This window comes from Ictalurus furcatus, chromosome 11, assembly GCF_023375685.1.
Source record: "Ictalurus furcatus strain D&B chromosome 11, Billie_1.0, whole genome shotgun sequence".
NCBI classification, from domain to species: Eukaryota; Metazoa; Chordata; class Actinopteri; order Siluriformes; family Ictaluridae; genus Ictalurus; species Ictalurus furcatus.
The window spans coordinates 24,328,407-24,356,166 of NC_071265.1; the positions used below are offsets into that span (position 1 = coordinate 24,328,407).

Consider the following 27,760-nt stretch of genomic DNA (forward strand, 5'->3'; position numbering starts at 1 on the left):
CCTGCAAAATATGTAGAAGTGATTAAAAAAAATAATGGTTTAAGCCATAGCCTCAGCAAGTGTATTATGTAACGGAGAAAACCCATTTTGAAAATGTATTATGGTCTGAAGTGCTTGGTTGTGTTTGGATGGGTTTCTTGTCATCTGCTTTATATATACTCCCTAATGACCGTTCACTCCACACACAATTCAGTCTGAAATTAGCAAGCTCCCAGCGCAGCCAAATAATTCTCTTGTGAACAGAAATCTATGCGGTGCTTCAAAAAGAACAACAAAACCACAAAAAACTAAAAGACAAGAAAGTAGCAAAAGCAGAATGAACGCTGCCAGCAATTTCCCATGATGGAGTAATTTATTACAGACCTCCTGGAAAGGTCTGTAGACTCAATCTTTATAAAGCTTTGAACTGTTTGAACGGCCTGCTTTACATAGGACATCAAGTAGATATGTTTTCTTTCCATTACAAAGAAAAACAGGGAAGTAAAATCACTCGACCATTCTCATAAATCAATATGAGCAAAATTTCATGTGTTTAGTGTTTTAACTTCAAGCAGTTACATCCCTATTGTTACATACATTTAACATGTATGTAATGTAATCTTTTTTTTTTTTTTTTTTAACTACACAGAAAACTGCCTGTTAACACATGAATGATGACGGAGTAGTTTAGGATGCTCTGGGGAGAAGTCTGCAAAAGAGAGAGAAAATAAAATAAAACTTACCACCTAGATTCAGCACTACAGAGCACAAACAAATAAATGAGCTGTAATCTGAGCACATCTAAAAATGGGATGCTGGGTCACCCGGCGAGACATGGTGGCGGTCGTCTTGCTACAAAGCTGAATGGTAAAGGCCACTAAAACCCACAGTGGGTGAAGGTTTGAAGGTGACACCTCCTCTGCACAACACACTCTCAGACTGATGACACTTTTATTACAACAGCTTTACTGTAGGGAAGCGAAAGGGCCTCACACGCATGTTTTCATTACTCCCAGGATGGCTAAAGCTCCTCAAAGCCGCTCCTCAGTGGAACCAGGCAACCCGACTATTGATCAGAGTCTTGAAGCAGCCATGGAGGACAACATGACCATTTGAAATACCAGAACAATAACACTTCTCTCTATCTCTCTCTCTCTGGACAATTATCAATGGAATTATTCAACAAATTAGCCAAGTCAAATAATTTTCAGATCAGATCTTAACTAGTAGAACTAATCAATTTGAAATAGAGAACCCTTAAGCAGTGAGAGATCGTGTGCCAAGGACTTTTCTCCTTGACTGTGATGGCAGAGTTAAGGAGACTGCAAATCTAAAGAGACATGCATAAACAGAGCATGACCTTGGATCATCTATGCAAAGCTTTTTGTAAGACTAGAAATAAATGGAATGGTGCAAAAGTGCTGGACATTTGAGAAATTGGTTTGTAAGCCTCTGGATAAGTCTACTGAGGCAATTATGTTTAGAAAACGCAATAAAGAGCTATTTTTCTTTTTGCATTCTAGTATCTTTGAAGACCTTTAAAGGACATGTTAAGTATAATTTAAGACCAAAATTGGCAGTGTATATAAACTATACCAAAAATATAAAAAACTAAATTTGCCAATTTATTGTCTGTTTATCCGACAACAAAAAAACAACAGCAACAAAAAAACATTTTTAAACCTTCCCCGCTGGTTTACGGTATGTCAGTGGTTCTCTGCCTGGGGGCGCACTCAGAGATCTGAAGGGGGGCGCAAATTGTTTTCTAGAAATAAACACAGACAGGGCATCATTTGGGACCATCGGTGCATGTTAATGCTTTTCAAATAGAATGTTGAAAAACTCCGGTTCCCTCTGTATTTTCTTTTTGCTGGGGAGAGGCGGAGCTTAGCCTGCCTTTTATCTAGCTGTCAGTGCGGACCAGTGTTGCCAACTTTGTGACTTTTCAGACCCCTTTAGCGACTGTTTGTTTTTTGCAAAAAAAACCAACAACAACAAAAAAAACACCTCGCGACAAATCTAGCGACTTTTTGGACAAACCTTAGCGACTCACCCCCCATTTCCAATATTGTGTGTGTGTGTGTGGGGGGGGGTGGGTCACATGATAGGGGAGGCTCGGGGGGGGGGGGCTTTAGTGACAAAAGGTTGAGAACCTCTGCTGCATGTTATCGCCAGTGGAATGCCATAATATTCAGCTTTTATGTAATGTGATATTTAAACATAGTGCTGACAGGTCAGTGTCAGGTATCAGAGGAGACGTATAGTTCAGACATCGGAATCAGGTTGAAAATGAACGATTCCCAGCTGCAATTATGCCCAATATTGAGGTGCCTATGTTGCTGACAAAAAAAAAATCCTGCATAGAAAAACCCTAGCGTACGTCGATGGAAAAGACGGCTAGTTTCATTTATTTATTTATTTTTAGATGTGTGTCAAGCAGCAATGAGAAAACAGCGAGGCTAAAGTTTGGTGTGAGCACTGCACAATACTTAGCAGTTCCTCTTTTTTTTTGTTTAGTTCTCCTAGATAAAGTTTGTGCAAAGCAAAAATGAACACAACCGGACACAAGTCTGCTTCCTCCATATCCTGTCCATTCAGTGAACCAGCTTTTTCTGCTAAGTGAATTTTACTCACCATTGGTCTGACCACCGATTTAGCTGAAAAAACTAGCAGTATCATTTTTTTTAAGGAGTGTCCCTGATCAACATAGCAAGGAGTCAAAGCTTTGTAAATTTGACATCTGAATTTTACATCTAACCCATCAATTTCCAAATCGAATGGGCAGGTCCATGGATTGTACACACAACGTCACAGCCATAATTCACCTTCCGCATACCGCTTGCGGGAAAAACAAACAAGGTGTTCAGATGATTGTGATTATTGCCGAGGTCAAAAACAAGAATGATGAAGCTCCTCACACACAAGCTCTCACTGTTTTTCCTCCTCCATCACCTTTTCCAGCTCTCACCAGACTGACAGCGTTTCAATTAATAGTTGTGTCTGAGGGTTTATGACACAAGCTGAATGTTGCAGATAAGGTTTCTCAGTGAAGAAAAACTCACCTAGGTGAAATCTTACCCAGAATGCAGCACTAAGCAGTCGCTTCCCACTCCCAGAGCAGACAGTTTAAAAGGAAAACAAATAATGCAGCAGGGGTTCGGTGACATCAATGGTTAAATTACCCTTTAGACAAATGTGAGATGGAGCAGGGAATGATTCACAAACACAATGGTGAAGTCACACTGAAGACAAATCCATTATCAAAACACATCATGACACTAAAACCATTTTAATTCAGTGGGGGTCATTAAATCTGAGGTCTTTATAGATGTGCCTTTCTCCTTGCACTTCCAACTACTGTATGCATCATTAACAAGATCGAGATCTATTTTCTTTTTTAAATTATGAATCTTCCACTCATAACTCATCATTCTATTATAAGCAAAGGGACCATTTGTGCCTCTGTAATTTGGCCTGAGGTCACATCATGACAGCGTCCAGAGAAAACGAAGCCAATTATGCCGTGAATAATTATAATTAACATTAATTAACAGTGCTGTTTGTGGTCAGGCTTCAGAAAAGAGGCGAATTACAATATATATAAATAACGGTGATGTCTACAATGACCAGTTGATTTTTTTTTTAGGTCTCCTTTTCTTTCACATCTATTACTAAGGGCCATATTTAGAATTAAACTGCCTGAAATCAGCTCAAAAGCTATGCAAGTAGACAAATTTTTCAACTTATTACTCTAAGAAGCCTTGGTATAATTGGTATTCTTGGTATTCTCTTGCCTTTGAGGTTGCCAGATTTTATTTGACTATAGGCCACTTGCCTTAAAACAAGCAGAATTAAAGAATATAGCTTTAAAACATGCAGACTGATAAAGCATATCAAACTTACTAAGCGAAATATGCTGTACATTGCAATATAAATATACAGCATACAGAAAATTCCTCAGGTTTGAATATAGATGTGAGCACTTTTGACAATAGATACCTACTTAAGTGCCACCTAATAACACCACCAAGTTATGCAATTAGGCAAAATATATAGCAACAGAAAGACAGAACAAGTGTTTATGTATCAGGGTATATCAGAGATATTTGAAATGTAATCCAAGTTACTGACTACAAGAATTCTAACTGAGCACGATTACACAGTAATCAGAAATTGTCTACAAAACCCAGGCTTTATGAAGTACTCAGAAAAGCATTCCATGTGACAGCAAATGATATCCTGACTAATATTATTAAATTAAGATCTATCAATATATTTGGTTGAAATAGATCATTATTAACCCTCCCTGATGGCCAGACTTTTACAACTAGTCTTCCAAGTAAACAAGTTAGCTATAATAGCAAGCTAAAAGATGCCTGATAGTCATTACTGCAAGTGTATTATTTCATGAAATTGTATCTCCAGTCTTCAATTTCGTACTATTGTTTAACTTGGTCGCACAATTGTAATTCATCAGCGTTCACATTAGCCAAATGGTACAAAAAATTTGCAAACTGTTCATGTTAGACTAACACAACAACAGCCATTGTTTTTCTTATGCTTTCTTTCTTGATATCCACCATAAATCACTCATGCTTGTTAAAATTCTTATGAATTTCAGAGCAGATTGGGCTGATAATTTTAACAAGCTTACAACATTACCAGTAATAACGAATAAATAGTGGAAGTAAAAAAAAAAGAATTGAGATACTGGATAAAGATCTGGTTCAGTTCTATAATCCAACTTCGGTCTATATGTAGCAGAGCAACACAAACAGCTTGCCTAACCACTGGGTAAACTCTTAATTTAATAGCTCTTGAGAAGGCAAATTTAATAAGCTAAGAAACGGTCATGGATATGTAGAGGAAGTGAATGATGAAATAAAAACTGGCAAGTAGGAATTACACCAGAACAGGACATTACCATGAATAATAGTGTACTTGTGTTAGGACAGAATATAGTAAGATCTCTCGAGAGATTGATTACAACCTATTTGTAAGTAACTGTTACATTAACATTTGACCTGTCACATGGATATTTTGATAGATCAGCTCAGAAGATGCACTGCAAGGAAATGTGAGGCAGTGCAAGGGAAATTAAAAGTCCCCATTCTCCTATAAACGGTTGTAAGTGAAGCCTGCAATCAGTCCAAGTACAACATTATTAGGTCCTCAGTCTACTGTTTCTTTTTCCTCTGTAAAGTATAGGCTTAGAAGACAAACTTTCATGGAAAGCATCCATGTTTCCCGACTTTTGTAACTAGAAAGCCTGGAGGTCGAAAATGACTTAATTCGGAGTCTCAATTTCCCACTTTGAAGTTAAATTCAACAAAATCCAGCCCAAAGCGTCATATAACTCTCCTGCTAATACACATGCAGTCACATTGCACTTAATCATACAGAGAAAGATGTTAGCAAGACCTGAATAATTTCTTTAACATATGACATGAGAACACTATCGCTCATAGAGAAAACATTCGAGAACGACGTTCTTACTTCTTGTCGAGAGCGTAAATAAAATGTGCTACCTCAAAAATATTATCAGGAGAGGAGAATTACTATAGCTACACAAAGTCGGCCCCTTCGTGGAAATGCATATACATGTTTGTTTCCTTTAGTCTTTATTAATGATCGGCAAACATTTAAGTCAAATCATGTCAGTTAGAACTTTTTTAGGACGGGGCTTGAGTCTATGCAACAGTTAAGCTTACTTGGGCTTCTGGCTAGCTAATTTATCATCATTTATCCAGCTGGTTAATGTTAAATAAAAGTCAGAATGTGATTAAAATGAAGTTTTTTATTATAATAAAAGCAGACTAGAAGAATAACTTACACAGGTAGCGTCCTTATGGTCTTCAGTTGAAAACATCGGAAATGGAGCTACAACACAAAACCAAAGAAATGTTTACTTGGCATTTATACGATGTGGAGATTCAACAGTGAGACAGGGCTTTTTGGCATATTAGAACAAGCGAGCAGTGATCACTAGCCCTTGTACCTTGAGATACACCCAGAATTCCAACACTAATCCAGGTAAGCTGATCCAACTTATCAAGCAGACGGATTTTCTGGAGCAGGTGTGTGGATTAAGGGCTGGAACTGATCTCTGCAGAACCAGAGCTGGTGATCACTACTTCAGGGGGTACAAAAGGACACGAATGCCATCATGACACATAGGTTTATGCAACCTTATGAGAGTAAATACACGTCAAATGTGTTTGGAACGAAGCCGTCTGCTTAGATTATTGCGTCTCAATAATCGGTCAATAATTGAAAATTTAGAAACATCCGATGATCAGGGCCGATTATATCCTGTCAATCAAAAGAGGGCGGGAAAACATGGATTTCGTGCTGTGTGTAAAGATGTCTCTTGTGTGGAATGATGACAAAACTGACAAGCTCTGCACTGCTAAAATTTTACACCGGAAGTGAGCAGCAGTGAAGTAGGAGTTTCGGCGTCGAGTCAAAAATTTTCCCCCCGCGCTGATCATGCTGAATTAAAGCGCCAGTACACCGTTGAAAGATTTAAATGAAGATGAGTTGACAAAAAGGTATATATATATATATATATTTCACAGAAAAATATATTTGTAGAGTAGTATAAAGTTTATATTAGGCCTATATATGACCAGTTTGTTGTTCAATGATGAAGTAGAAATGCTTGTGTTCGTGGTGAGGGAATGTGAGACTAACAGGAGGTTTTTTTTTACAATTCAGTCAATGTTAATATGAATTAATAACATTCAATAAGTTAAGAAATCTTACTTTAATCATCAGAATTTACTTCATGTGTTAATGTTAATTAGAGTAATGTGTTTTCTGTTGATGAGACCAGTTACTGTGAAAAAACTTGTTGAAATGGAGAGAATAAAGTTTTATATGCATTTTTTTTTCAGAATTGTGGAATGAATTATTATTCATTTAAACGAAGGTATAAAAGGCAGAACTATCGGTATCGGCCGATATCACTCTGAATAATCGGTTATTGGTATCAGTTGAGAAATTTAGTATTGGTGCATCTCTAGTCTCAAGCATTGGTCGGTTTTTCAAATGCTAATCTGTATCACCAAAGAGGGAGCAGGCAGAGCCATTCTTTGAGATGAAGGAAGATTAAGGAGCTGCCATAGCAGACAAAATTAGTCAATGATGGACTGCAGATGTGACCATTTTTCTTTAACAGTTTCATCAATCACTGTTCAAGTTTTCCACATTGAACTCCTATGTAATACCTTAAAAACACAAACATGAAGAAGATGAGGAAAAATATACTAAAGCAGTGTTTAGGCACTTACAAGTAATACAACTCTTGGAATTCAAGAATTACACATACACAGGTTCTCAACAATCAACTTCTGAAGGTGGCACGCACGGAAAGAGAACGACGCGCTTATATCCAGGTCTACTTGTGGGATGATTACAACGTTGTGTTGCACTAATGAAAAAGCATACATACAGAACAAAGCCACTTTCGGGCCAGGACAAAGTGAGGAAATCGCGACACTGGAGGTGGGGTGGCAAGCGAAGGGCCAGTGCAAGCAAAATTGAAGCAGTGGAAGGAAAATTGAAAAAGTCTTCGGCTTCCTATAAAGTTGAAAAGATTGCAGGTGATTTCCTGCAGTCACTCCGAATGCATTATTTGGTTCTCAGTCTATTGTTACTTGCTCCTCCATAATATAGATTATATGCCTACACATTTTTGTCCTTAGTCATGCTCTACTCTATTCTTAATCTCTGTCCATCCACATTTCCTCTTCTTCCTAATCTCCTTCCACCTGCTCTCTTAACCAATAAACCATAAACAGACTGCTTCAAGTTAATGCTACTACCACTTTGCCTGTTTCTCAGCAGCTCTGTGATTCTTTTCTACGGTTTTTTAACTCTAAGATTGTTAATGTTCGCAAAGAAATTCCTGTTAACCCTGACTGTGCCACTTCACTCCTTCGTCCATCTGGGTTCACTGGTGCTTCTTTCACTCATTTCTCACTGCTTAATTCTGCGGCTCTCACAAGGAAGGTATCCAGCATGAAATCTACCACTTGCTTGCCGGATCCAATTCCCACGAACCTATTTAAATCGTGCTTCGCTGTATGGTTCCCTACTATCCTCAGCATTATAAATGAATCACTGGAGACTGGGGTCGTTCCAGCAGTACTAAAGACTGCTGCTGTTACACCTGTACCAGAGAGAGAAAATGTTTCTGTGGATGATTTTAACGATTTTCGTCCCATCTCAAATCTTCCGTTTTTGGCAAAAATACTTGAGCGTGTTGTTGCCTCTCAACTCTGTACTCATCTTACAACCAATAACCTCTTTGAACCCCTTCAGTCAGGTTTTCGTAAATTTCACAGCACTGAAACGGCGTTGGTCAAAGTCACCAATGACTTGTTGATGGCCTCTGATTCTGGAGCTACCTCACTTCTTATTCTTCTTGACCTTAGAGCCGCCTTCAATACTGCGGATCATGGTCTTTTACTTACCCGCCTTGAAAGTGTTTTTGGTGTGTCCGGGACAGTTTTAAACTGGTTTAAATCCTATTTTACTGACCGTTCCCAGTTTATTTCTATGTGTGACTTTAGGTCTGACACTTGCTCGGTGCTCACTGGTGTTCCTCAGGGTTCAGTTCTAGGCCCTCTACTCTTCAATATTTATCTATCTCCACTTGGGCATCGGCTGCGATCGCTCGGCCTCCATTATCACTTTTATGCCGACGATACCCAAATCTACATTCACTCTAAATCTGGTGAAAACATTGATGCTTGTTATCTTTCTGACTGTATTTCTGAGATAAAAACATGGATGAACAATAACTTTCTGTGCCTGAACAGCGGGAAAACCGAGGTTATGCTTATGGGTTCCCGTCATCAAATTCGCAAAGCGGCTCCACTGTCTCTGTTTGTTGATGGCTCTGTTTTAGAGACCCAAAGTAAGATGAGGAACCTCGGTGTAATTTTTGACCCCAGCCTCACTTTTGATTTTATTGTTCAGGGCACTGTGAAGGCATCCTTTTTTCACCTCAGAAATATAGCCAGACTACACCCAATGCTAAACTTATCTGTCGCTGAAAAGTTGATTAATCCATTTGTTGTCACACGGCTGGATTATTGTAATGCCGTTTTAGCCGGAGTTTCTAAAACCGCAATAAACAAACTGCAATATGTTCAGAACTCTGCCGCCCGGATCCTGACGGGAACCAGGAAATGTGACCATATTACTCCTGTTTTGGAGTCCTTACACTGGCTCCCGGTCAGGTTCCGTGTCGATTTCAAGATCATGATGTTGACATATAAGGCATTACATGGATTGGCTCCGCAATACTTATCTGGCTTATTAATCCCTTACACCCCAAATCGCAGACTGCGCTCCTCACAGTGCAATCTGTTAACTGTTCCACAAACACACCTGAAATCTATGGGTGACGGGGCTTTTTCTGTCTACGCTCCTTCACTTTGGACCTCTCTTCCTCCTGAACTCAGGGAAGCCAAGACTTTTGGCATTTTTAAAGCTCTTCTCAAGACACACTTTTTTAAACTTGCATTCGACTGCTGATGTCTTTTTAGAGTGTTTAATAATTATTTTTATTATTAATGTTGTTGCTTTTGTTCTTATTAACTTTTATTTTTCTGTGGACTGTGATTTTATGTACAGCGCTTTGAGAAGCTGCTTTAAAGGCGCTCTATAAAATAAAAGTTGTTTATTATTATTATTATTATTATTAAAATAAAGCTGCTCTCAGTGACCCAAGCTCTGAAATCAGCAGAGCGATTGATTTAATTTTTGATTTAAAAAAAAAAAAAAAGGAACAAACAAAACACACACAATTATTATATAAAATGTTCAAAAACATAATAAAAAAGAAATTAATTTAATTAACTTTAGAAACTGTGGCTTTAAACACGGTGGCTTAGTGGTTAGCACGTTACCCTCACACCTCCTGGGTTGAGGGATCAAATCCCACCTTCACCCTTTGTGCACAGAGTACTCCAGTTTCCTCCCTCAAGACATGCCTTGCCGGCTGATTGGCTTCCCTGAACTATCTGTAGTGTGCGATTGTGCAATGCGATGGGTTGGCACCCCGTCCAGGGTGTTCCCTGGGATAGGCTCCAGGCTCCCCGTGAGACTGTGTAGGATAAACGGTATTGAAAATGAATTTAATAAAAAAAAAAAAAAAAAAAAAAACCGCACACATTTGCCTTGTGATGACCCTGCAGCATACACGCACAGCAGGACTGCCTCACCATGGCCATGAGATGATGAAATGAAGCCGCAGTAACATTACCAGCGTAACTTGACAGACTGCATCTGTGATCAATTTACTTTCAGCCGTTTTATCCCTCATACATGTCCATATTTAGGAAACATTTTTCACACTAGATTCATTTGAAATACTTGAAAGGAGCATAACACAAGTATGGAGAATTATCCGAATAAAGTTGGACTAACATTAAAATGAGCAAAACTAGCAGGAAAAAAACTGAATCAAATGTACAAACACAAGGCAATGTGAGCAGCTTCACACTGGTGCTACAAAAGTGTACCAACACAGTCATCTGAAACATGTCATGACCTGAGCACTGCAGTACCATCACGTTTAAGTTGTTATAACAGTGAAAACTGAGTGCCATGACAGCAAATTATTAATAATAATTTACATGACTGCAAATTATGTGACTGATGGGCAACCTGTACACTACAAAGAGGAGAAGGCCAAGAACAGATCTCTGGGGAATGCCTTTGCTAATATTATACCAATGAACTGTTGTCTGTCTGTCTTTCAGGAACATTTCATATAAACACTGATATATACTGAGCAGGTAGGAAGAACTAAATGAGGACTGGGGCAGGTGCAGGTCTGCAAGGTTAACTCGCATCAGGAGTTCGTTCATAATGCGATACCTAACTAGTTTCAGCACGCAGATTACACAGCTCCAAGTAATTCCCTCCTGCAATTACTTTCTCATTTTAGACAGACAGCGCAAGGAACCTACGACCATATCAAGACAGCCACAATGCAAGTCTGACCCATGTGAATTTCTGTGTGCACCATGTGTGTGTGTCTAGAAATATGTTTCAGCCACCAACTAACTGATGTATTTTACTTATGATGACAACAAATGGTGGTCTAAAAATAGAAAAAATGCAGTAATTACGTTAAGCACTGCTGTTTTTCCCCTTCTATGTTGAGACAGCCACGTGATCCACGTGAATGGACAAAAATAAACCATAAAGTATTTTCTAGCACACCACGCAAGAATATTGAGTACATTATCTCTGACTATCTCCCTTAAAGTTAACCAAACTGCAGTATAAACTGTACACTCACCTATCCAAGAGCATTATGTATTAATGCTCCAGGTTTTAAACCAATAAAAGAGTTACCCTTAAGCCATTGCTCTGTCGGTGAAATGCCCATGGGTTTCAGGCCTTCTTCACATAATACCAAAAAACACCCTTTCACATGATAAATTCACTGCGCACCTTCTCATGGCTTATCGCTTTATTTTTGGTGAACCAGGATCCTGATAAACTTTCACCAACTGATAATTCACAATTAAACCTAATCCCAAATGACTTTCTATTCACAATATACAGTATCTCACAAAAGTGAGTACACCCCTCACATTTTTGTAAATATTTGATTATATCTTTTTAGCAAAGTGTCACTTCTTCAGTGTTGTCACATGAAGAGATATAATCAAATATTTACAAAAATTTGAGGAGTGTACTCACTTTTGTGAGATACTGTATATGTATGAGCACTGCATAGGGTTTGCAAGGCTACTTGTTCTGCAGGGCGCATGTGTCTTGCTGATCACATTCTACAATCCATAATGTCAATAATCCGAACTGGCTTTCCGGTGTGTAACTAATTCCTTAAAAAAATTCCTTTGCTCTAAAATCAAGGAACAACAACAAAATTTACAAAGCTTTCATTATTCAGAAGTCAAAGGCGTAAACAGCAAACTGAATTATGCATCAGGAGCTGAAGATGTTTACTTTTATTTTAGCAAAGGCCAGAAAGTGAGATTCCACTGGAAATAGCAGCATCTCAAGCAGTTCAGAGAAACTTGAATTTCTGCTCTCTTCAGGTTGGAGCAGTATTCAGTTTGGACCATTTAAGAAAACTTACACACACTGAAATAATATTAGATTAATAAATGGTAAATATGACGGTTTAAGTTTGCTAGTGTTCCAGCATCAGACTTTAAGATTAGTGCTGCATACAAGCAGTGGGTCTTAGTACTGCTACTAATAATAATTGTGGAAATATCTGATACCAGAAAAACATATTGGATAATGAATCCTGTAACAAATGGCAAAGACTGGAAGTGGATTTGTAAAATATAGCCTATTTATTTTTGGAACTGAAGTTTATATATAAAAAGAGACTTGATTTTAAAATGTAGCTGACTGGCATTTCCAAATTGTCTGTAGTGTGTGAGTGGGTGTGCGAGTGTGTGCGCGGGTGTGCGAGTGTGTGCGCGATTGTGCCATGTGATGGGTTGGCATCCACGGTCCATGGTGTCCCCCACCTCGTGCCCCTGGAAGTGAAGTTTGCCACATCTTCACTTTGCAATATTTTGCCATTCTTCCTTGCAAAAGCATTCTAACTCAAACTGGCTAGACATCTCCTGTACACAGCCCTCTACAGGTCACCCCACAGCTTTTTGATTGGGTTTAGATCTGAACTCTGGCTGGGCCATTCCAAAACATTGAACTTGTTTTGGTGAAGCCATTCGTTTATTGATTTGGTGGTATGCTTCAGGTCATTATCATGCTGAAAGGTGAAATTCCTTTTCATCTTAAGTGTTTCAGCAGAAGCCTTAAGTTTTTTTTGCACCAAAATTGACTGGTATTTGGAGCTATTCATTATTCCCTCCACCCTGATTAAAGCCCCAGTTCCAGTTGAAGAAAAACAGCTCTGAAGCGCAATGCTGCTGCCACCTCCATGCTTCAATGTTATGGTGGTCTTTTAATGTTGCTGTAGGCCTCTTGGCAGCCTCCTTGCCAGTTTTCTCCTTATCCTCTCATCAATTTTAGAGGGACATCCTGTTCGTACAGTCACTGTTGTGCCAAATTTTCTCCACTTGTTGAATACTGTCTTTACAGTGTTCCATGGTATATCCAATGCCTTGGAAACATTTCTGCAACCTTCTCCTCATTCTTATTTTTCCCCACAATGAGATCCTGTACCTGCTTAGTAAGCACTTTGTAGCCCATGGAAGAATTGCAAATAAAGGGACACAAAGGTCAAATTAACATAAACAAAATGAAAAAGATGGATAAGCATGCAAACAAAAGGACATTGTGTCGCTATTACACAGCGTGGTTATTCAGATGCAAATGAATTGGAATAGCACTGACTGAAGAGATGTGGGTTTCGTTTTTGGTCCAGCTTTAAATTAAAATATTTAGGAAGGGAATTCCAAAGCTTGGGAGCTATAATGCTAAATTCCCACCACATACTGAGGGCAACCTAAAATGAAGCATCACAAGAAGACAGGTACCAGAGGATTTAGGTGTGTGGGCAGGGTTTTAGAGATGACCTATGGATGGCATTAAAGGTTTTTTATAAGAAGGTTCAGCAGGACAAGTTATACAGTAAAATAGTCAAGACGGAAACTGATGAAGGGAAGAACTAGCGTTTCTGTATATTAGCTGTTGAGTAGAAGGTGGAGTCTATCAATATGGTGAAGGTGTAGGAAGGCAGTCTTGGTTAGTGAGCTGATGAGTTAACAAGTAGTACACCACCACCAAGAAGGACTCTAGTCCTACTTGTTACTAAACTAGATATGACCAGAACCATATCTACCTGCAGTTCTCACCTGGTGTCCCACTGAAGCTAAGCCGGGGTGAGCCTGGCCAATACCTGGATGGGAGACCTCCTGGGGAAAATTAAGGTTGCTGCTAGAAGTGGTATTAGGGAGGCCTGCAGTGGGTGCTCACCTGTGGGGTCTAATGCTCCAGTATAATGATGGGGACACTATACTGTAAAAACAGCACAGTCTTTTGGATGAGATGTTAAACTGACTATCTGTGGTCATTAAAAATCCCAGGACACTTCTCATGAAGAGTAGTATAGCCTGGCGAAATTCCCCCATTGACCCTTATCCATCATGGACCCCTAATAATCTCCATCCCTGAATTGGCTAGATCACTCTCCTCTTCTCTCTACTAATACCTGGTGTGTGGTGGGCAATCCTGGCACACTATGGCTGCGGTCACATCATCCAGGTGGATGCTACACACTGTTGGTGGTTGAGGAGATTTCCCCCATACAGTGTAAAGGGCTATATAAATGTAACTAAGTAACTAAATTTGAATGCTTGAAATACCCTTAAAATATACTTCAAACAGGAGGAAGCTATTAATGCATTTGACCTTGCAATGACCTTGAACCTGTTTGGATCAATTCCAAAATATAAGTTCAGCTGCTAGTTACAATGATGATTCCACATAAATCCAATAAACATCCCGCCACTCATTTTGTGCTAACGTGAATCTTGGAAGCTATAATGCCACCAGCACCTAGTGGTGCTGATAATACCAGAGGCATGATAATACCAAGAGTACAGACAGTTAGAGAGTGTGTAAACTGGACTCTATTCACGTCAATACACAGGTCAGAAAGGGCACTAACAAGGCAGACCAATTACAAGTTGAGGAAAAGGCGAACTGGGGGTAGAACTGATATAGATCTGAATGTCATCAGCATAATAGTGAAAACTGAGGCCATGATGGTGAATTATGTACCCGAGAAGAAGTTAAATGTAAATTATGAAGAAAAGAGGTCCAAGAGGAGATCCTGAAGGGCTGCTTTGAATGACATGCTCAGTGGGGGATTTACTGTAGCATAGCAATGAAGTGTTGTATGTCTAACGTAGGACATAAACCAATGAGGGCGGTACCAGTAATGCCTAAAGCTGAGAGGAAATGTAGAGCAAAGGTCAAAGAGAAGAGACCGAGTGTCAGTCGCAGCAAGAAGGAATGTCTTAATGACCCTTAGATGATCACTCTCAGTACTGAGGAGGGGATGGAAACCAGACTGGAAGTCTTCGAAAAGATTATTTGCTGCCAGCACTTGGGAGGCATCGACTCTTTCCAGCAGTTTAGCAACAACAGGTGGGTTTGGGATTGGCCGATTTGGGACCAGCAGGACCTAAATCAGATTTCTTAAGAATTGGTGTGACTGCAGCCATTTTCAGATGTAATCATACAGAACCTGGGGCAAGTGACGCACTAAGTGACATTAGACAAGCATTCTTTAAACAGAGCAATAAAACAACATTGGCATGGTCAGGGATTGCATTACCTCTTAAGGTATTAGTATTATTCTATTAATAAATACTCTAAATAATATAAATAATTGTTGCTCTTTTTCAATTGGTGTGATAATTCCTGCGACATATTTGCTTATTTGTGTTGTTCAAAATTAACATAAAATTAGAAATCCTGAATTAATTGTGTTATTTGCTGGAAATTAATGCATTGATCTCACAAAAAGTCTTGCATTATGTTGAGTTGAATTTCTTAATTAACTCCTTTATGAGTGATGGAGAGGTGGAAAGTCAGCATAGAATTCAGGAGAAGAAAACCCTGAGGTCAGATATATGTTGTTAGTAAATAGAGTCAGTTTTATTCTAAAAAAAAAAAAAAGTGAACAAAAACAAATTCACATAGCTCAGTAGAGCCTGAGCTGGTTAGGGGCAAGGTTTATTTATAGGCAGTTTATTTACAATAGAGAAAAGGGTTCTGATTCGGCATTACAATCGGTTACCGATGGAGGAGAAACAAAATGAGAAGCGTAAACAGTGACACAAATTAAGTATGTGACCATGATGCCGAGTAGAAAAATTCACATTGAAACATGTATAAACATGCATAATAAAAATCACCTAATAGTAATTGGGCAGAGGATAGCACAGAGACAAGAGCAAGTAGACCACAGTAGTTTAGGTAACAAGTCAAAGTGTGGTTTAGGGGGCAATAGATTAAGATCACAATCAGTGGGGTTAGCTTCACAGTCTTATATACTATATGCTTTGTGCAGGTTCAGGTATAAATAGTTATTACCTGCTTGCCATGTTTCAGTAAGAAGCAGCATATCTGATTAATTGTTGGGGGTTATGTCAGTGTGGCTTTTTCAGCTACAGACAATTTAACAGACGTCGTGCTTGATCGTCTCACAACAGACAGGGTCTCTAGGGAGAGTTGTCAGGCCACCAAAGTTTATTCCATGGTACGTAAATAAATAAATAAATAAATAAATAGAAAGAAAAAAATGTCCAACCTGTTGGATTAGTAAATGTCCAACCTATTGACTAGACAGAAGGGACTGCATTGGGCAACAAACAACAGCTGAGCAAGAGTGTCTGGAATTCCCATCTCCTTGCAAGAACCATAAATTACAGTTTTCAAGAAGGGGCTGAGTTCAAACTGCGAAGTTGCGACATAGTACACTCGAACACTGTGTCAATGATGTAGCTTGCCAACAACTTTGCACAAGCACTCTGATACAGGTTAATTGTTTATCCAAAGAACGCATAGTTGTCCACTAGAAAGAAGGCACTGTAGTGGCCAAAGACACGCAAAACATATTGCTAAACACCTCACATACACTGCTAGAACATGGCGCCTCACAGCACCCGAAATTAGAAACAGATAGACCCCTAACAGAAGACTGATACGGGGAAGAAAAACCACCAAATAAAAACTGTCAAACGTGGTTAGAAATAACGGAGGCTCAATCACCATCCATGCTGAAACGATGTGCATCACATCGGGGCAGCCAAGCAGTAATTACTGGACTTGTCTCAGAAAATGGCGACAGTGAGAACAACTCTCAGTCGGTCACATCCAGTTCAGACACAGACAGGAAAGACATGTTTTGTGTTCGGGTGTAGTGTATGGAAAGTGACAGTGGTGTCCTATTAGGATTTCATATATAGTGCTGGTACTCTTCTAGAAGACCAATTCTGTTAAATAGACTAGACAATGTCTTCAGTGACAAGTCTGGGATTTCTTGTGACTAGTGAATTTGTGCAATAAACTGAAAGAAAAAGTCCCACTGCTTCACAAAAAAGCTAATCAATGACGGTAATCACAGGAAATGAAATATCCTATCTTCAAAGAAATGTCCTTAAAATTACCATTACGATATAGTCACTGTTGAATTTAAGGTGTTTGATGGTATATTCATAATTACAGCAGTGCACACAGCCATCTAATAATACTTTTATTGCTGCTTCAACAGAGCATCTGGACCAAACACTTGACACAAAAACCGGACTGTTCTTGACACTAAAGAAAAAAATAGATTTAAAGCATCTAAAATGAAGGATTAACTAGATATCATGCTTATTATTATTGAATAGAGTGTCATTCATTGACGATGGCTGTGCAAACAGTGATAACCTACAATCATATGTCAGAATCATACAGAACCATAGATTCTACACATATGCTCAATCAATATTCCCACTGATAAGCACACTGCACCTCAGCAGAAAAAACCCAAAAACAAATAGATGGGGGTAATATTAATAACCAAGTTGTGTCCTACAACTTAAATTAGACCAAACGCTGTAACACTGTATTCAAAGTGTCCGAGGTCAGCATCATCCATCGGTAGAAAAAAACTGTACGATTAAGCATAAAGTTGTTTTGGAACTAGAACAGAAGCATACTTTTCAGCTGTCACTCTAATTGGACAAATCCCGCTGCATAATCCTGCTTAATCCAATGTGAGCATTTTCAATGGCTAAGAAGCATGATTAAGTGCACGGTAAAGAGATAAACCTTGCGGTTATGTGACTCTGAAACCTGCTTTGAGGTCATAAACAAATCATAAAACATTTCAATGCAATTAGACCACAAAAACGTAGCATTAAATGAAACATCTGTCGTTCGTTATTATTTTGTGAATGCGTTTTAATGAGACTAAAGTAACCTATTAGATGGTATAGGAATCACTTATGTAACAATGAAGGAGGTGACATTTCAAATGCCACCACAGCACTGATGGGAAAGTGCTTGGGTACAAAAATGCAGCCTTAGGAAAAGAGAATAAAAAGGGACAGCATGAAAAATGTCAAACTCATGACAAACCTGTGCCTTAGGAATGTGTGGATCTGCCTGACAACAATTTCAAACAAACCACACCAACCAAACATCTTTTACAATTAGGCTCAACACTATCATACAGAGCACAACTCTAATGGCAATCCAAGCTCTATTGATGCCTTGGTGTGGACAAAGCAAACAAATCACTATCTATCATTTCCAACGGTGCTGAAGAGCCACCTAACTGTGTAGAAAACTGTTCACACTTGGATACAATTCTGAAAAATACAGGCTTTGCTGAAGTGAAATATCTTTCTCTAGATTTCTTTTCATTAAAGTTTTTATTAGGTCATGTAAACATTTGTTTAAAAAAAAAAAAAAGTGTGTAAGCTCTCTTCTTGGTTTTGAAGATGTGAATAATGCATCTCAAACTTTTTGACAGCCAGTACAAGATTACACACTTAAGTCTTTCAATTTCCTTATTGCATGGAACTATCCAAAAACTAAATCAATTGTGAGAATAACCCATTTAGCTAGCAAGGTTTTAAGTTATCTTTAGACAGACTGACTGTATTACTTCTGTGTTTGTTAAACTGGCTCCTCAAACATCTACAAATAGATTTGGTGAACTATAATTGCAAGTATATTGTTGTCAAAATTGGCAGCAAAAACTCAATTTTGGTTAAAACCAGATTTATCATGGCTCTTTACCAGAATTCAGTCTGAGCGACTTCCTGCAGGTGTTTCCAGGCCACCTCACCAACTGCTGCACACCAAATTACATGAGGTACAAACAGATCATTGGGGACTTGCCCAGACTCAATTCTATGTACATGTGGAATGTGTTTACATACTCTGTAATTATTTACTGGCATTAAAGCCTAAGTTTTAAGGTTTGAGAAACAGAACAAATTCCACATGTATACTAATTTCAGTAATGAATTACTCACATTAAAACATTAAAATTAAAAAAAAGTTTTAATGTGTGAGGAACAGAAGAAATAAACATGCAGGTTACACGCTATCCTAAAACAGGTACAATCCATCTTGGCTTCACGTCTTTGATCGATTATACAAAATTCCCTAAAGCCATTATGCGGATAAAGAGATCAATAATTCCCACAGCAAGGGAAGCTGTATCGGAGGTTTACTTCCATTAATAGTGTTGCACGACATGCATCTCTGGCTGTGCAGCGCATGGTTTCCGAAACAATAATTAGAGCGATCAACAACGGTTCATCATCATGATGACATTGATCGCTGCGATATGAACCACAAATAGGACAAGATATAATATCATGAGTAGTAATCATATATGTTGTGCATTCTAATAAAACTGAAATGCACTAATAGGCATAAACAAATCATGAGAAGAGGGTTCGCATATTCGGAAGCACATTAATATCTGCATAGAGATACCCGAGTCATTTAATAGTGATTTAATAATTTAATAGTTGAGTAGTTAGTCACAGGAATTTCTTAGTATTAGTTATATCCCCTTTTGCTTTAATGACAGTGTGCACTCAAGCTGACATACACTCCAGAAGTTTGTATAAAACCTGATAATCCATGTTAGATCAAATCGATCCAGAGTGTTGCCTGAACACACACACACACACACACACACGTCAATAGAGGGGATAAGCCGTGGGCTTGCGGATGGCACAACAGAAATGCATTCGCTGTATCGTCTGAAGAACCCAAGATTGAATCCCAACGATGCCACGACATTAATTCCTAATACTGACTTGATGATTTTGGGACACTACAGTCATTTTAATGGAAAGTTAATTGCTCCTCAGCAGACTGTAAACTAGTCCAAATGAGTGTGTGAGAAAGTGACTGACAGTTGAAGAAACACAGTACTCCTCTTTCCACTCGTTTCACGAAAAGGTCTTATCGGTGTGACAACTAATAGAGCATAAAATGCTAGAAGCATAATTAATCAGATTGCTCACATACCTGAATGAGTTTTCGACCATGCATTTCAAAAGCTGTTAATATTCACTGCAAGCAGAGAAATAAGAGTCAACATGCACTCCACGTATTAAAAAAAAAAACCCATCCCCATACTGTACTGAAAAAGACCAGGACATGAATACAGAGTGCACAGCACAATACAAGCTCAGTCTCAATGCTACATTTTGCTAAAATGTTTCTAAATTGTCATAATACATCATCTCTGATAGACAAGTTTCCAATTACCATTCTGCAGAAGCTTGTGGATACTTGCATCTCTCGTGTATGTGCATACCAACAATGGTGAACCAGTCAGCCATGTATGCTAGAGATGACACACTCTGCTTATTAAAAATCATAAAGAAATAGCTGTGCTATGGCATAAAATGTGGTATCTGGTGTACTCATCATTTGACTATTAAAAGGACACAAGGCTTCAAGCTTAGAGCCTATAAATAGTATGGCTATTAAATATTAAAAAGTTCAATACATTAATTTTTACCTTTACCTTTCAGATAAACGGTGTTTCATCCTCCAGTAAAAGTGAGAAATGACGGGTGAAATATACCAAGTCAAGAAAACTCAAAACACTGCAGAGCATTTCATTCTAGATGCTTATGTCATTAAACATGCCAGTTAGGGTTGTCATCACGGACGCTAACGACTAGTCAATGATCGATTAATTGTCGTTAATAATCGAATCGATAAAACGTATCGATGGTCGATTAAACAAGGTCATCATTAGAGCGTGTAGTTTTGAAGCGTGTGCCGACTCGTGCGCAAGACATGCGCAGCAGACACACGAGGAAAATATTAAGCAAGCGCACTGTAGTTACGTTTGGGATCATTTCAGTTTAAATGGCGATAATGTTAATCGCCAACATTGTGACTGCGTTTTAAAATACAATACGACAACGAGCACCATGATAGACCGTTTGAAAATGTGCATCCGGCAGCCTCCGTGTCAGGATATGAAACTACACAACCAACGATGACCAACGTTTTAGCCGGGATAAACAGTGGAGCTCAAAAGGCAGAAGGAAAAACTGAACGACAGTGTAAAATGATTGCAAATGACATGATGCATCAACTTTGACGACACCAATAGGCAACGTCGTTTTCGAGAGCTGATCGATTTCATTCGGACGAACTACAACATTCAGTCAGGAATGGATTCCGAAATGGATTAGTGTATCATCTAACGGGTATGTTTAACTTCTGATCCTGTGATATATAAATAATGATATGTTCCCCATGTGAGGTATGTACAGTATCTCACAAAAGTGAGTACACCCCTCACATTTTTGTAAATATTTGATTATATATTTTGATGTGACACATTGTATATTATAATCATTATATTTGATTATTAAATGTCCTTTTATCAAATGATCATAATCACATCGAATCATTTTACAATCCTACTAGCCTATTATTTACAGTAAAAAATAAAAATAAAAAAAAACTTTTTAATTGGGTGAGGAAGCTGGCATTTTGAGTAGGATTTTCACCCTGTCAAGACGGTGGCTATTTGCCACTGCAGTAGAAGCATCTTGTGGTATTAAGGTTAACGATTAATCGATCACTAATTTAAACGATGGTCGATCATGGGAATTTGAGTAAACTGACATGCCTAGTTGTCATGATAACAGTATTTTGGCCTCAATATCAATACCAGGGGTAGTATAATAAATTTTGATACCAACATGATACTTTGACAATAAATACATAAATAGATAAATAAATGAAAGAATGAATAAATTAAATACCCAAACTCCTACTGTTAGGGCCAAAATACAATGTCATACTTTCCATGAACAAAAATGTAAACAGAATAAATAAGGAACTAAAATAAAACATGGTTTCATTTAATACACATACACAAAAACATGTACGAAAACTTACTTATAGCAGTTATAGTCCACTACTTTATGACCATAAGCTAAGCTAATAATAGCACCCTGAGGTGGAACATAAAGGTTATGATTGCATTTGTCCTTGTATCTCCTCCTTGGAGTATTACATTTTGTAATCTTTTGAGCCATGAGTCTGATTTGTTTTTGGCCTGCTCAGCTAGCTGGCATTGTTAAATGCACAAAATCTTTGAAGTATGGGGCAAGTCCAAATTTTAAAATGCAACTGGTTTTGTTCCGTGGTCACTACAGCAGCAGTTTTGGTGTTTGTGGCGGTAGTAGTAGTTGCTGAAGAGGTTACTTTGTCGGTCACGACAAAGTAACTAGACAGTTTTACAGCCGATTTGTGGCTATCGGACTCCATATGAGATTTAGCAGCGTTGACACCCATTGTACGTTTTACAAACAACGCAAAATCCTTCTCCATTTTGACCACCAACAGGCTGCAACCACGTCCTAAATTCTTTGCCTTCCAGCCACTTTTGCTGGAATTTGCACTTCCCTATTTCTTTGCGACTTTACGAAATTTACTTTCTCTGCTCCAAGTTTTACTCCTCCAGGTACTAGACTGCCGCTGTCCAAACATTCGGCGTTACGGCAATTTTGCACTGGCAGGAGGCAATTACCAAACTGGTTCCGCGTGTTTATCACGCCAATGTACAAATTTTGCGACGGCAAATCAAAGTTATTACTTATAAAGGCTTTAGTCAAAATAAATTGGTAATATTTTTTCTTCAAAAAGATCTAAAAAGATATTAATGAGTGTGTTAATGAAATTTAATGCTTTTTAATGCCATTGAAGACCTTGATTTTCGCTAAATTCATTTAATGACGATGCTTTTCAATGCCCCGCTGAAACCCTGTGGTCTATAGTCATTAAAACCTCTGTGCAATCATTTTGATGTCAGGACATTTTCCATAGTACAAAGACTTTGTTAAAACATTCATTTTGTGCTGTTACAATCCACTCAGCTGCTCTGGCCAAGCCCTCATGATTCTGAGACAGATGTAGTCCAATCCTGCAGTGTTGCTGAATAAAGTCTTTTAGAGCTTTTCCGTCATTTGACTGTCTGTCATTGTGATAGTATTCACCACCGCGCCACTGGATATCACGTGTTAATTATAAATACTGATAGGCAAGTAATTCATGGTGGATTCAATAAAATGTAAAAAAAAATAAACTAAAATAAAAAAAACACAAAGGACACAGAGCTGCCACAATAATAGGCAAGGATAGAGATTACCCATGTGCTGATCTCACCCATGAACTCCCTCTATAGGGAACAATTACATGAATAAAAAGACTGCGTTTAATGACTTTAAAGATGTTTTAGCCTTAAAAGTGAAATACACAATTCTGATAATGTTTTTGATTTGAAAATAATCTTGTTTGGGGAAAACAAGGAAAACTTCACAAATGATTCCAGCACCTTTATAGCCTGTTGTGTTACTCTCTAGGAAGCATGTACAGCATATGATTGCATTTAATTTAACTCAAATACTTTACTTATCCCTTGCACCTCAGGGAAAGGCACAAAATGTGGCACTTTAAGCACTTTAAGACAAGAATTCAACAGTTTCCACACGTTTTCTTGTAGTAATGTAGAACATGAATCCCACTGTAAGGTTTTACTTGTACTGTACTTTAGTGGGCACTTTAGTTACACTCTGTGCCAAAAAGCAAACTTGAAAATCGGAATTTACCTGCTGTCAGACACTTCACTGAGAATCGGGCTTAGTGACCCTGAGTCAAGTTCGATAACAGAAACTGCCTCATCGTTGTCAACTTCCACCATCAAAGAAACTGGGGGCTGGGTTGTGTTTTGGACTACTGTGTCATCAGCTGAAAGACAATGGTCAAGCAGTGAAAATATATAATGAATGTACAGTATAACATGTAACTGATCAATTGTTCAAATATTTATGCAAAAATTAAGAACATGTCTCCTTCACAAACAGATTTTTATCCAAGACCTACTCGGTTTCCGCAGAAGACGTGTCGTATATTTTTGGTCGCCTCACACATCCACAAGTATAAACTGGTTTCCTACATTACGTTACTTTGTGACAACAAATCAAAACTTCTTGTGGAAAAGCCAATTCCCTCTAACCATTCGATTGAATATGTGGAAATATAATGTTTTGAATTCATTCATGTGAAAAGAACTCTTTACTTTATCTGACAAGGAATGACCCCATAGGCCAATGGGACTGAACGGTATAAGCCATAATCCACTTTTACTTATTGTCCACTCCTTGACTACAGTTCACTTGTTTTAGACAGAAGGTCTATCTCTGACAGAACTAATGCAGTCCTTACCACTGCAACATGATGCCTCCGCTGATTTCCCTCCTTCCTGCTTAATTTGTGTTCTCCTGGAATTTTCCAAACGACCTCTGACTTGAGCAATTAAACGGGAAAACTCACCGTTGTGTTGTTTCCCTAAGAAAGACATTGAGAAAGATTAGCGTGGTTAATATAGTTGAATGTTTCGGTCATTCAAACTGGAATACAGAATTAAGGGGTTTTTCATAATGCCAGAACAGAACTACAGGACACCGTTAGGTTCTAAACATAAGTTAACAATAATTGAGCCAAAAGCACATAAATCAGTAGGAAAATAAAGCCCATGTGTGTTGTACAAAAATCCAAAGATAAACCAACATGATAAGTTGAAGTTTAAAAATCAGAGCAGATCTTGACTAGTGACCATGATGAATGTGATCTTGTATTTCCTTAACATATGGAGTTCATACATGTGAATATGATATGACTGAGTAATGCTTTGCATATGGAATTACTGCAGTGTGTTAGAAAAAGCAAAAATCTAAACTGATATCATGGTAAAATGATATAAACTATGAGGTTATTCACGAGACCTAAAGTTAAACGTTAATGGATATATAAAAGTAGCCATGTATGTCCAAACACTTGAAAATGCCTTTCTTTGGACACGGCTGTTTCATGTACTACAGTAATACAGAGCCTTGTCAAGGGCAGTGATGGTAATACAGTAAAAAGGAAATCTGAGAATGTTAACATTACACCACACTTTTCTAGATGCAGTGGAATTTGTGCAATATCGTACGACATAATACGTGATGCACTACGAAAGCCAATAGAAAACAGTACATGTACATCTGTACTGATTTGTTAAACAAGTCAAAAAAGTCTAACCACAATTAAATGCACTAGCCCTGCAGTGTGTTTCCCAAAACGGTGGTCATAAAACAGACACCAGAATATAATGAAAACCCTGATATTAGGTTGTACTTTTATCACAAAAGTTTCCATATTTTCCTTCCCTTATTCTCAATGTCACTTCTTATCAGTGCTCCAGCTTGGCCTTGTGTACTATCAACCATCTCTCCTTAAAAATATCCTTGAAGCCGAAAATGTTTCAGCTGAGGAGCCTTAAAATTATACATCATCTCAGTTTCTATCTTTCTCCTAATAAAGCCAAAAATGGGGAAATATCATGTGTCAGATAACTCAAAAGGTACAATCATATACAGCAGGATCTTGTGCCTGGCTGGAACTGGAAGATGCGAAGATGTAGAGACGTGCGCAAATGTCACATTGCCTACACTGAAGAAATGCCACATCTCAGCTCCTGATGTCAACGGCTTTACATTTGTTTCTGTGCAAGACTTGGGTATTGCCTTATTATTATTATTATTATTTTAGTGATATGGGAATTGTTACAGTAATATACTGAGATTTGTTTGCTTTTAATATTGATAGATGTGTGTTAATGATGCTTCAAATAAATGAGCTGAAATGCTGAATTCTTGAATCTGATTGGTCAGGAGGTGTGCATTCATTTTCTCGAATAGCTCTGGCTGTAATTTAAACGATTTCTATTATGGTTACACAATGGTTTAAATTAATGTGCTCGTTCTATAAATGCTCTCATTTCTGTAGTAACAATTCACTCAAAAGGGACATATATGGTGGAAACTCCACATAATCTAAGGCTACAAATAAAGTTTCTTTTTAAAAAAAAAAAAAAAAAAGTGTTATTTAAAAAAATGTCTATGGTAAAGATTTCAGATTAGACATTTATTTAACATTAATAGAAGAAATATCAGGTGTTAGTGCTTTGTTAGGTTAGGGTTTCCACCACGGGAGAGTCTTCAAACTAGAGGAGTTTGTGCCAAGCTGCATTTCTTTATCTTATTAACTTCAAGGAGAGGGGGGGAAAGAGCGAGCGAGCGAGCGAGAGAGAGAGAGAGAGAGAGAAAGAGAGAGGTTGGTGATTGCTGCTGCAACAGAAGTGATAATAGGAACTAATGTTACATTCCATAACATTAACAATAAAGGGTTAAAAAGCAGGGAGATTCATTGATTAATAAATTATAAAACGTAACTGTTAGCAAATCCCTGTAGTACAAGAGGAATAAAATGCTTTGATATGTGCTGCTAATGGAAAATAATCCACTCTGTGGATTTTTCCACCTCACCTTAAGAGTGATTATTTTTCCTATAACATCATGCTTCATCATATTTTGTTCCTTACATAGAATATACCATAGCTTTATTGTAGTGCAGTGTATCTCTGAACTACAATACAATAAAATACAATAAAATCTGCCATGCTTGGGACTTCTGCAATCAAGAACCACTGTTCTAGTCGTTGATAAAGATTAATAACAATGATATGACCTACTAGCCTTAAAATGTGGAAAAAGTCACGTAACACAAACAAACCCATTTTAAATATCGGTGGATTTAAGTGTGAAAATCCTCACAGTTTGAACTCTAGTATTTCAGTAAGACAGGGTTTTAGACAGTCTGGAAACTGCATGTCAGCACAAAATCTATTGGAAATGACTGTCAGGTTTCTGCAGTTTCTCTTCGCACTACTTTGCGTGTGACCTTCAGTTCAGCACATCTGCTTATTATGTTTGACGCCACTTATTCCATTTTATTGTAGACACCAGATGCCACAAACACAGTGTAATGCAAAGCAAAGAATGCTAAATTTTGGATATACATTTGTTTTAAATATGACGCTGTCTACAGAATTGCTGAAATCAAATTTATTTTGACCTTGAGCTCGGTGCCTAATCGATGAAAGAATCAGAACAGATCAAAGACACACAAACACACACACACACACACAAAAAAAAACAACACGTTTGGGAAAAGTGTTATGAAAATATTTAGTATGCACACTACTTCATAACAATTTTTGAAACTGATGAATAACAAAGAATAACCCTCACACTTGACCTGTACTATTATGTGGGATGCGGCACACTTTTAATACTCGCTTGATTTTGAAAAAGACAGGCACAGCCATGGGTTAGCGGTTTTTCTGGAATCACAATAATGTACAAACAAAAGCAATCATGAATTTAGGCATGTGCGTACTCAAACCTCTAAACAGCAGTGAACATTCCCTGCTGACAGAAACCATGTTTAATCTCCAGCGTAACGAGCACAGACAGCAAAACCAAAGGGGGTTAATTCATATTTTTGGTGATTTCGTTCTTCCTAAGGCATGTCAGAAAGGTTCAGCTGTCTGATGCAGGGTCAGAGAGAGTATGTTTTTCTAAACGCTGTACACGTTTTAGCCGAAAAAGTTTGATGGCGATTAAAGCCATATAAAGGCAATAAACACTGAAGGTTCATTCGGTGAAAAAATAAAGGGTTCTAACTGTTCATGACCCATGGATACCTATTTGAGTAAAGAGTTTAACGTCCATGTTGTTCACATTTCCAACTCCACTGACCTAAACAACACCATAAAGCAAATTCAGAAAGAAGAAATGCCTCAATTCGCACCATTCTGTTTGACCAGCAAAGATGAACTATGACTCACCACTAGACTTCGCAATGTCAG

The 27,760-nt window shown here is 38.1% G+C and overlaps 1 protein-coding gene across 3 annotated transcripts in view; it reads right to left on the reverse strand.

The window, feature by feature from the left end:
• Nucleotides 1–27,760, reverse strand: part of rad18 (RAD18 E3 ubiquitin protein ligase) — a 61,943-nt gene that overhangs the window by 3,572 nt on the left and 30,611 nt on the right. For 2 of the 3 annotated variants that reach the window (XM_053636081.1, XM_053636077.1), the window contains 2 exons: nt 24,232–24,354; nt 23,616–23,754 (listed from right to left, as the gene is read on the reverse strand). In XM_053636081.1, coding sequence (XP_053492056.1) covers nt 23,616–23,754; nt 24,232–24,354 — 262 coding nt within the window. Of the gene's footprint in view, nt 1–5,812; nt 5,860–23,615; nt 23,755–24,231; nt 24,355–27,760 lie in introns of all 3 variants that reach the window. The other variant, XM_053636078.1, reaches the window with a different exon arrangement.